At 35.6% G+C, this 11,749-nt stretch overlaps 1 protein-coding gene across 1 annotated transcript; it reads left to right on the top strand.

Annotated features, from left to right (window-relative positions):
- The first annotated feature begins 1,256 nt into the window (after positions 1-1,256).
- Positions 1,257-4,221, top strand: LOC107470802 (probable receptor-like protein kinase At5g61350). The gene has a single exon (XM_016090224.3). The coding sequence runs from the start codon at positions 1,527-1,529 to the stop codon at positions 4,068-4,070; it is 2,544 nt and encodes an 847-aa protein (XP_015945710.1). The 5' UTR covers positions 1,257-1,526; the 3' UTR covers positions 4,071-4,221.
- The last annotated feature ends 7,528 nt before the right edge of the window (positions 4,222-11,749 follow it).

Below are 11,749 nucleotides of genomic sequence, written 5' to 3'. Positions count from 1 at the left end.
TCAGCAATCTCTGGTAAGAAATTAGTCTGGACATTAACTTTGAGTAATAGCGGCCATGATTATTAGGCTTTCAGTCATTAACAGCGGTGATATCTTCGAGGCTGCATTCAGGAGAGAATTTCAGCAGCAACGTCAAGTCATTTTCGAGAAACCTTATCTCGCAATCGATTGGCAACGGCACATACCAACAGTTGACGATGATAGCGAAAAATATTGAAAGCGAAGGCACTCGAAGAGTGGTCTTCCTCGTAGCACAGCGAAAATACGTCGTCTTGGTTAGAATAATAAATTCCAAGAAAAAGAAAGAAAAGAAAAAAAAAAGTGTCGTCTTACAGTTTTTGTCGAGTCAAGTCAGGATTGAAATTTTTTGAGTTCGGACCTGCTTTGGGCCTGAACATTCCAACATCCACTATTAACTTTTAAATTACTTTCTATTACATACTTTGGGCCTGAACATTCCAACATCCACTATTAACTTTTTAATTACTTTCTATTATATACATAAAATATTTACCCAGTCTTCATTAAAAATTGAAAAAAATTTTAGTGTCTATAAGTTTAGTGCTAAATTTTCCGAATTTGGCTGATAAGTTTTAAATATTTAAAAATTATTTATCTTTATATTTTTTTAAATTAAATATTATTTTTTATCTTCTTTTAATAAATTAAATAAATATATATAGACATCATATTCTGCATTTTAAAAATTTACTATCTTTAGCACCATCAATATTACTAGTTTTATTTTTCTAAAACTGTCATAAATAAAAATCTTATTAAGAAGTCATATTTAATCATCTTAACCCTGAAAATGATGTGAAATTACTCCACCAAACATATTTTTATATTTTATTTTTGTTAAAAATAAAAATAAAAATGGCCAAGCCGATCAATACCTTCAATTTTTTATATTTTTAATAAAAAAATTTCAATTTGTAAATGATAGATAAACCCTTATTCGAAAAATTGAACCTTATACTCGGGTAAAACAAAGTGATAGGAACTATTGGTTTATAGAATACTAACAAACAGAATCATTTACTTCTTGAACAAAAATATGGTTTTGCATTTTAACTATACTCACCACGTCCGACTGTGATTCTGGGAAAGCCAATGAATGTTAACGCGTTTTGCAGTTTCATTTACATCCTTAGTTACATTAATCAACCATAAGAGTAACTATTTCTGTGCTATTCTATCTATGCATTAACACAAACAAACCCCCCAACATGCAAACCAACTTTAAACTCCTTTTTTCCTTTTATTACTACTCCCTCCCAACAAAGTGAACAAACTATATACACTCTCTTCAATAATTCCCTTTAGTTTCTCCAAATCCGGAACAAGTCTATCTCTTTTACCATCCTGTATACACCATAGGCATATCTGCATGAATAGTTTAATACTGCTATATCTTAAGCTTTTTTGAATTTCTGACTATTAATTCATTCATAAAATTAATTACTATTCATGTATTGTAGAGTATTGTATTCAATTCTCAGTATTGGAATTTACGAAACATAACAATGTCTTCACGTCCACTTCTCCACCACCTTTCTCTTCTGCTTCTTCTTCTCTTCTTGTTCCTCTTAAGCCACACGAATTGTTACACACCCTATGTTAACTACCTCATTGATTGTGGCGCTTACAACCACACACACCTCAACGATGGCAGAACCTTCAAATCCGATCGTCAAACCACGTCCCTCCTATCCACAACAGAAGACATCCAAGCTTCAAATCACTCACCAATCGCCATAACCATGCCTTCTTTTGTTCCTCCATCATCACTTCCATTGTTTCAAACCGCTAGAATCTTCGCAGACGAATCCACATACACCTTCTACATCTCCCGAACCGGCGGTCGAATCTGGATCCGTCTTTACTTCTACGCTCTCCCTCACCCTTCCTATGATCTCGCAACCGCTTCATTCTCCGTCCACACCAACCACTTTGTTCTGCTCCATGAATTCTCTCCCAGAAACAACGACAATCTTGTTTTCAAGGAGTATCTCGTTACCGTCTTTGAGAATAGATTCTCTCTCAAGTTCAAGCCCATAAAGAACTCATTCGCATTCATCAACGCAATAGAGGTTGTCTCCGCCCCTGACACGCTCATCTCCGACTCCGCCACCGCCGTTTCGCCTCACGGAGAATTCAAAGGACTACAGCAATCTGAGTTCCAAGTACTGTACCGCGTTAACGTCGGCGGCGCAATCATAGCCCCTAACAATGACACCTTAACAAGAACATGGGAGCCTGATGATACTTATAATGCGAATCCAAATGGCTCTGTAAACGTTGCTGTTCCTTACAAAGGAATCAAATACCCTGAATTCGGTGGAGCAGATTTGATTGCTCCTAGCTTGGTTTACGCAACGGCGGTGCAGATTAAAGATCATAAAGACATGCAGTTTCAAAGCAAGGTAAATCTAAGTTGGATGATGAACGTGGAGAATAGCTACTCTTATTTGATAAGGTTGCATTTCTGCGACATTGTAAGCAAGAGTCTCAACCAATTGGTCTTCAGTGTCTACATCAATGGTATGGTTGGTGTGCCTGATTTGGACCTTTCTTCTCAAACCAGAGAACTAGCCACAGCGTTTTACCAAGACTTTGTCCTTAACGCTTCCGCCGTCGAAAACGGTTTCATCTTCGTTCAGGTGGAACCCGAGGATCTCCAGCTCGGGACAAGCAACGCGATCTTGAACGGAATCGAGATCATGAAGATGATCAACTCGGCAAATAGCTTCGACGGTTTGTTCTCCGTGGATGGAGATTACAAAGAGCAGAGTTTTCCACCCAACGCGGAGATGCGGACGTTAGCTTTTGTTGGATTGGTATTGGCATTAATAGGCCTAGTATTGCTATTAATGACATGTGTTCAAATGAGTAAATCGACTAAAAGCTGGGAAGTGCAAGCAGGCTTCACTTGGTGGATGATCCATCCATTCTATTCAAGATCGTTTTCCAGAGTTCGCTCTCCAAGAAAAGGGCCTAAAAGGTTCTTTCATCTCAGCGAATTACAACGCGCCACCAACAACTTCGAGGAAAGTAGAGTGATTGGTGTTGGAGGCTACGGTAAGGTGTATCTTGGAAGATTGAAAGAAGACAACATGAATGTGGCTATTAAGCGAGCCAATGGCGGTTCAGGACAAGGCTTAAAGGAATTCAGGACCGAGCTAGACATGCTCTCTGAGCTGCGCCACCGCCACCTTGTGTCGCTAATAGGCTACTGCGATGAGAACTCGGAAATGATCCTTGTTTATGAGTACATGGCTAATGGCTCGTTTCGCTCTCACCTCTACGGTGCCAACCTCCGTCCCCTCTCTTGGAAACAGAGGCTCGAGATTTGCATCGGCGCCGCTCGCGGATTGTACTATCTCCACACCGGCGCAGCGCAGAGTATCATTCACCGCGATGTCAAGACTACAAACATCCTCTTAGATGAAAACTACGTCGCCAAGGTTTCGGATTTTGGATTGTCGAAAACCGTCCCTAACAAAGCTTATGTTAGCACTGCAGTGAAGGGAAGTTTTGGATATCTTGATCCTGAGTACTTCAGAAAGCTGAAATTGACACAGAAATCTGACGTGTATTCTTTTGGTGTGGTGCTTCTTGAGGCTCTGTGTGGAAGGCCGGTTATATGGACTTGTCCGAATTCGACGCAACAAGTTAGCTTGGTTGATTGGGTAATGGAACGTTGCAAGAGAGGCATGGTTCATGAGGTAGTTGATCCCTCCATTCTTGAGAGTATAAACCCTAAATCCCTAAAAATGTTTGTGGGAGCTGCTAAGAGGTGTTTGGAGGATCATGGTGCTGATAGGCCTAGCATTGGTGATGTGTTATGGCATTTGGAATGTGCTTTGCAATTACAAGAAGGTGCATCACATGTTGATGCACCAGAATATAATTTGAGCGGGAAGAATTTAATTTGTTCTCAACAAGGAGGGCAAAATGGAAATTGTGATGTGGTGGATAATGATATTGATAATGCAGATAATTTGGGTGATATCAAAGATGTTAATGCTGCTTTGTTTTCTCAGATAGCTAACCTTCAAGGGAGGTAACATAGGGATTTGCAAAGGTTTCAAGAGTATAATTTATACAAGTCATTTGGAGTAATATTTAGACATCAAGTAGTGATGGAATAATAGAAAATGTTGAGTAACTAACTCTTGATTTTATAGAGAGATCCTATTAATCTCAGTGATATCAAATGTAATAGGCCAATGTAAAAATTATTTATGTTCATTGTTTAGTTTAGTCTATTTTGTAAACAAATTTAGGATGATACATCCTATTAGGTAAACATTTTATAATCAAGAATTATGATTAAAAAATAACAATCGCAAATATTTAGAAACGATTTGAAATCTAATACTTGAAATAAAACATATTTTTTTTTACAAATACTAGTTTTTTATTTATTAAAATCTCTACTTTATCAATGATGAAGAAAAAGAAGGGTTTTCGGAATCAATAACCAACAAGGAAACAAGAATATATTTACTTAATAAATTTAAATCAAACACTTTAAGAAATTCAAAGTGTTTTCGGTGCAAGGTATACTCTGCAGAATTCTGAATTATTAAAAATTACAAAAGATAATAACTTGATAAAATGCAACTAAAATAACAAATTTGCATAAAAGAAAAAATACAAAATTAAAAAATAAAACATGTGGAAGGAAACCTACAAAGAGAATTAGTTTAGACAATTCATAAAAAATTGCTAGAATGTGTGAGAGAATAAGTATGTTTTTAAGTGAGAATTTTTAATCTTTTAGTAGTTGCTTATCACTCTGTTTATAAACATCTTCAGCCAATCTTGCCATATGTCGACTTTGGAGCAAACCAAAAATAATTGTTCTCACCAAATGTAGACCAGGTAACTGTCTTGCACACCAAATTTACCAATTTCTTTAACCAATTTCACCTTTGTAGAGACGATCACCATCGAAACTTTTTCGATCGAACGCTTCATTTTTTAGATAACTTTCTAGCCTAAAAAATTTTTTCTAGGATCATCATCATTGTCGAGGCTTTATTTCTAGGCAGGATTATCGATCTTTTGCCACAATTAATTTTATTTCAAATAAATTCATGATACTACAAATATAAATAATTCACTTTTCAAATAACTGCCATTATTATCATGATTCCATTAAATGTGTACACGTCCTTTCACGTCCCATCAATCTTTTTGTATCTCTTCCATTTCTCAAATTTCATCTTCAAGACACATATAAAACTCAAATGTTATTTTTCTTCTCTCCATTCCAAATTTCACCCTTCCAGAACCCTCTTCTTTCTTTGAAGTAACGCCTTTGTCATTGTTGACATTACTGTTATTGTCGTCCTCCAAGCTTCGAGCTTTCAACATCTACATCGAATACTTCAATTTGGTATGCCTTTCACTATTTATAGCAACAACTTATGCTTTTCTTTTTCATTAGCTTTCTTTAACTTTTGCAACTGACAATCATGACTGTTCATCCAAAAAAAATAACTTTTTAATTTTCTTCTTTTATCCTAACAAATCTGTTCATGGACTTCAAGAACAATCAAAGCTTTAGATTTGCTTAAGCATCTCATGACATTCCCATCAATACTCTTTTTGTACAACTCATCTCCAAATATCACAAAATTCATCGACTGTAGTTTTAATTTTCGATTAGTCTATGTATTGGTTTTCTCCAATTATCATCATCCCAGTTGTTTATAGACCATTACCTCTCTTTCTCTAATTGGTACAAGAATTTATTGTACCTTTGCCAATTTTTCCATAGTACAGAGAGAGATTCTATACTTTGAAATAATTTAAGCTACTCATTTGCTTCTTCATTTAACATCCTTGGGATATGGGTTAAGGACACTTGTCAAAATGGTATCAATAATTTCCATATCATCGAAAAATATTTTCCCACACTTCATTTGCACATTTAAACTCTTTCGATAACTATTTTAACACTAATAAAAAATCTCTTAAAATTTCAACATCTTGTGCTCCTTTGTTAATCAATATCTTTAAACTTAGTATTAACGCTACATATTCAACCAAATTATTAGGACAGGGATACTTTAGATCAAACAAAAACTTTGAAGGAATATCATCTGAAGATATAATTAAAATGCCAATACCAGCATTATCTTTGTGTTTTTGACCCATCGAAGAATAACTTCTATGATTTAACCTTGATATAATTTTTCTCTGGTCATTTAGATTGTGTAACACTCTCACCACTAAAATGTTACACTTGCTATCCGACTCTGCTAGCGAGGATAGTACGACTACTCATCTATATATAACTATAATAAGTAGAAGCATTTACCTGAAATTCTTAATGACTTTTCTTTGGAAAAAATCGGTATGTATTTTTTATACACTTTATTTTCTTCTAAAAACAAATCACATTGATATACATAAATACATTATAATTCATAACCACACTTCATATTTATAATAGTTTATATAAATAATATATAAATATATATAATTACAATTCTTATCCCTCTTTCAAAAGATATAACAATAACAAAGGCGATGGAACATCTAAGAAAACAAATAAAGCACGCCCAATGCTCTGCAAACTCTTTTGAAGGCTTCGTTCATCTGTTTCTTGAAAAATATGAGATATAGAGGGATGAGAATCAAACCACACGGTCCTCAGCAAGAAGAGAGAATACCACAAATGTAATAGAAATAAATACACCTGATCAACACATATCTCAAAAAAATTTATCTTTATAAAAGCTTGTATTCTTTATTCTTTTATTTTTAAATCATATATACCATTGTATATCTTAATATTTCTTAACCATGCTGGAAAAGCAAAATAAATCTTTAAATATTTTCTTCAGAGCTTAGAGACACACCTAAGAATTTTCTACCCAATAGACTATCATCTCTCTTTTCTATTCATTCAAGATATAAACCAAAGTCTAAGGACAATATCGAGTTTAATCCGCCTCAACCTCCATTACCTCCATGCACCAGCAATCACAATCATGTCAAACGATCAAATCACACAAGCAAGCACATATATAAAGCACATAACACATCACATAATCAGATAAATCACATAAGCACAACACAACAATAAATTATACACCCAAATAATTCAATCAAATGCATATGATGTATGCCTGTCCTACTAGCCATGAGCTCACGTGTCGGTTAAATTGCCAGACCCATCACATCCGGTAGCTAACCTGGATATCGTCTTTCTGTCGTGCATTTCCAAAAGAAAAATATCTCATGCATATATAAACTGGTCTCGTAAAAAAAGTGCCCTGTCACCTTCTCTTGGGGGCTAGCTAATCGAAGGATTTTGTGCCCGACCTCCCTTACGATAAAAAAGAATAAGGATGGGACAAAACCACCATTCTTACTAGGTGCAGGTGTCCCATTAGTAACACAAGTAGGACAAAACCCACATCCTTGCCTATCAGTAATCACATTTCAATCATAATCATGCAAACGAGACAAAACCACATCCTTACTAATACCATTATCAACCAAAACCATTATCATAATCATAATCATTAGCAATTGTATCATCAATAATGCAATCATCATCATAAATCATAAGTTACTGCATATATCTCAACTTAACCAAAGTTCTTATCATAAGTCTCATATCGCTTTCATTTTATCGTAAACCTCGCATCAAGTCTCATTTCTCATAATCAATCTCATAACAAATATAATTCTCATCAAAACTATCAACACAACTCTACTTTCTATTCTGCATGTTTTAATATCCACCGGTTAGGCTTAAGTTGTTACATACATTTTATGGGTTTGAGGTGTCTAATAATACTACCCTAAACTCGAGGTTAAGGTTGCAAACTAATTCGGATAGAACATAATTATTTATAACCTACCTCAAACTAACTCAAATACATCATATTTTCCTCATTCAATCTCATTCAATCATTGCTCAATTATTCACTTTATGGGTAACAATCCAAACTCTCGTCATCCTCAAGTTCAATTTAGAATATAGCTAAAGGTCCTTAATATTTATCTTATAACACTTGAAAACTACAACTTTGTAATCATATTCTTTAAATAACTCTCTTTTCCTCAACTCTTATATTTAATTCCATTTAAAACTCATCTCACACTTTCTATTTTCAACTCTTGAGTTGATAATTAATTAGTTTTTAAAATTTTTAATTAATTAAATCTCTATTCAAGTTAACTTTAATTACTTATTTATTCTTTTCGTTGTTAATCAAGTAAGTTAATTCATAAATCAATTTCACAGTTTAACACGATCATCAAACTCATTTTTTGTTTAACCTTAAATAATCAATTTTATTACTTTAAATTCGCTAAAACGCTCCAAAACATAATTCTTTTATAGAAATTACTTAATTAGCCTCCAAGACAAAATCTTATATTTTTATTTAGGCAACACAAATTTGTTTATCATTCTTTTCAATTTCATTTTCATTCTTACAAAAATTTTGACAAAACCTCCTCTAAAACTCATATTTTTTTTCACCCTTCAAGAATTCTAACTAAATCAAACATCTCTCAAACCCTTCTCAATCTTTTCAATACCAAATAATTTTTCAATTATACAAATCAAATTTCTAATATCAATGTATTTATCTTTTTTATCTTAATTTATTTTTAAATTATTAAATTTTCACACATTAGAAAAACAAAAAAAATTTGTCCAAATTCTAATTCATCCACCAAAAGACTTTGAGCACTATTACTAACTAATTTTATTGTTGGAGCTATTAATTCCTTTTTAATCTGTTATCAATTTCATTCAATTACAAAAAACAATCATAAATTATTAAAATTTAATTAATCAAACTTTAATAGAGATAATTGTAAAACCCGGTTAAATAACGGCTAATTAGTCTATAAATGAGAATTTATTCTAGAAAGCCCAAAATGTGATTTTTGTGGTTAAATATGATAGAGGAGATTGAGACAAGAATTTCGGTACCAATTTTATAGAAATCGGACCAAGATTGAACCGAATGGGCCAAACCGGACCAACCGGACCCAAAGTGGGCCCTTGGCCCAACATAACTAGACCAAAACCCTAGTTTTCAGCATTCTCTCTCCTCACTAAACACACTCACATGCTGAAAATGGAGGCCATAGAGGGAAGAACACTCTCTCAAGTTCTTTCTCTCACTTGATCTTCAAACCACCATAACTTTTGATCTAGAGCTCCGATTGCCGCTCCGTTTGCGGCCACGCGTTCACCGCGGAGAGCTCTACAAAACCCATACAATTAATCTTGAGGTAAGCCACATTTTGCTCTTCGAAATTCCAGCCTTGTTTTCGAGTTTTATGAGCAAAAATGTTGAGATTTTGAGCTCTTTGATGTTATAGGACCCAACTCTCTTGAAGAAGGTTAATCTTGTCTCCTTGGACCTTGGGTGTGGTAAGATTCTCAACCCTAGTCTAATTTGTTATTCTATGATGTTTGGGTATTGAGATGTTGTGTATGGGTATAATGATTGTGGCTTAGGTTGTGTATATGTTAATATTGGAGCTTGAGTGGTGATTTTGAAAAGCTTGAAAAAGGGATTTGGTGGTGAAAAATCTATTCTTGGAGGCGTTGAGGCCTTGAGAGCTTGTGGATAAGTGGTTTGGAAGTGCTCCGGTTGAGCTTGGAAAATCGGCTAAGGTATGGTTTCGGTTTCCCGTATCTAATATGTAATGTGGTAGGAAATACTTAGGCTAGAGGCCCTAAGATACGCATTGAATGGTTGATGTTGTTGAATGATTGAGATATATGATGTGGTCATATATGTGATGATGATTATTGTTGCCTTGGTGGTATGATGTATGAGAAATATGCATGTTGTGATATATGCTTGATGATTGGTTATGGTTGAATTGTGGGTTGAACCATGTTGATGGTGAGTATGATATTGATTGTATACAATGATGATTTATTGGAATTGGTGTTGTTGAGAATTGGCATGAGGAAGAGTATATGATATGTCAATATGTTTGAGTTTGAGCCACTTGGGTGAAGTGGGTTAAAAAGATGAGATAGTGATTTTGTAAATTGTGGTAATGTGTCAATGTGTGAGTTGAGGAGGCTTGATGTTGAATTTGATATATATTGATTGATTTCAAAGAAAAGGGATGAAATTGGCATGTTTTGATTGATTTTGAAAAGAGTTGAATATGGCTTGTTTTGGAAATGGCATGTTGTGGGTTTGTATGAAAAATATGGTTTTTGGGCATACTTTGACGGGACATAACTTGGACTACGGATCTTTGTTTTGTACCAAATCTGTTTAGAAAGGAAATTGGATCTGGGATGTCCCTGCCGTTTGAAGAACGGGTGAAAAACGATTTAAAATGAGGAAGTTATGTCCGTCGAAAGATTGAGGGTTGAAACTGTGAATTCTGCAGCTTTTAACTTAGAAAAATTTTTAGCAGAATGACCCCCGCGCGTACGCGCCGTTCTTCTCGAAAGCGTCATCCACGCGTGCGCGTGATGTGCGCGGGCGCGCCGATGTGCTGCACCCAATGCCCAGCCATTTTTCCAGAGAGTTATGCCAGAACTGTGCCAGTTTTGTGCCTGGGGCACGAGAGTATCCACGCGTACGCGTGGTTGACGCGTGCGCGTCGTTTGACTAGTTTTCAATCCACGCGTTAGCGTGCATGACGCTTACGCGTCGATGAGTTTTCGAGGCCATCCACGTGTGCGCGTGGAGTGCGCGTACGCGTGGACCTATTTTCATCCCAAAGTTGATTTTTGTGTTTTAAAAGCCAAATTTCATACTTCTAAGCCTCCGATCTCACCACTTATATCTTAAATCATTATGATATGTCTAGCTATGAGAAGAAAGGCTAGTGAATGTGGTAACTTGCGAGTGAAGCAAGGAAAAATGAATGATCAATGAGGATCAAGCATGATTATGTGAGATGCTGAGGATGGTGGTGGAAGTGCTTGTTATGCCATAGGCCGAAAGGCTGTAATTGTTAATGAAACGGCTGGTTATGGATTTAACCGTGAGCTGGATGGCTGGATTATTGTCGTGTTACAGTGGAGCCATGATTATGGCTATGTATACATGCATATATATATGCTGTTGAATAAATTGTGAATGTTGCACTTCCATTATCGGAGATGAGAGTTTCCCTGGGAGAAAGCAGTGGCTAGCCACCATGTGCTCCAGGTCGAGACTTGAAGCTCTTTTGACCCTATGTCGTCAGGGTGGCCGGGCACTGTGAAATTCCCGGACGAGCTCACCCCCAAAAATATTCACCAGTGATGGTGATGGATAAATATTCACCAGTGAGGGTGATGGATATGGATCATGATTATGATCAAGTTATAATGAGCATGACTCAAGTTGGGGAGACACGACAGAGGGACAGTCCAATGGTTAACTGCCAGGACTTGTAGGGTTGGCTCTATAACCGACAGATGATACCATCAGCCACTAGGGACAGGCATTCATCATATGCATACTATATGAATTGTTTGAGATTGCCTATTTGACTGCATAATACTTACTAATTGTCTAAATACCTTACTTGTTCCTAATTGTATATTTCTTACTTGATATAACTGTGTTTGCTACATTATACTCCTACTGGTGGTTGGGAGGCCTGAAGGAATTGGAAAGGGAAGTATTAGTTAGACTGAAGAATCTTTAGTCAGATACCCTTTATGGTTTAGCCTGTTTATAAGCTTTGATATTATCTGGAGGAAGTTCTAGGATTGCCTTTGGCTTTCCTCCATTAT

The sequence above is a fragment of the Arachis duranensis genome, chromosome 1, assembly GCF_000817695.3.
Source record: "Arachis duranensis cultivar V14167 chromosome 1, aradu.V14167.gnm2.J7QH, whole genome shotgun sequence".
Taxonomy (NCBI): Eukaryota; Viridiplantae; Streptophyta; class Magnoliopsida; order Fabales; family Fabaceae; genus Arachis; species Arachis duranensis.
The sequence above is the reverse complement of the archived record's forward strand: the minus strand, read 5'-3'. Positions and strand labels throughout refer to the sequence as shown.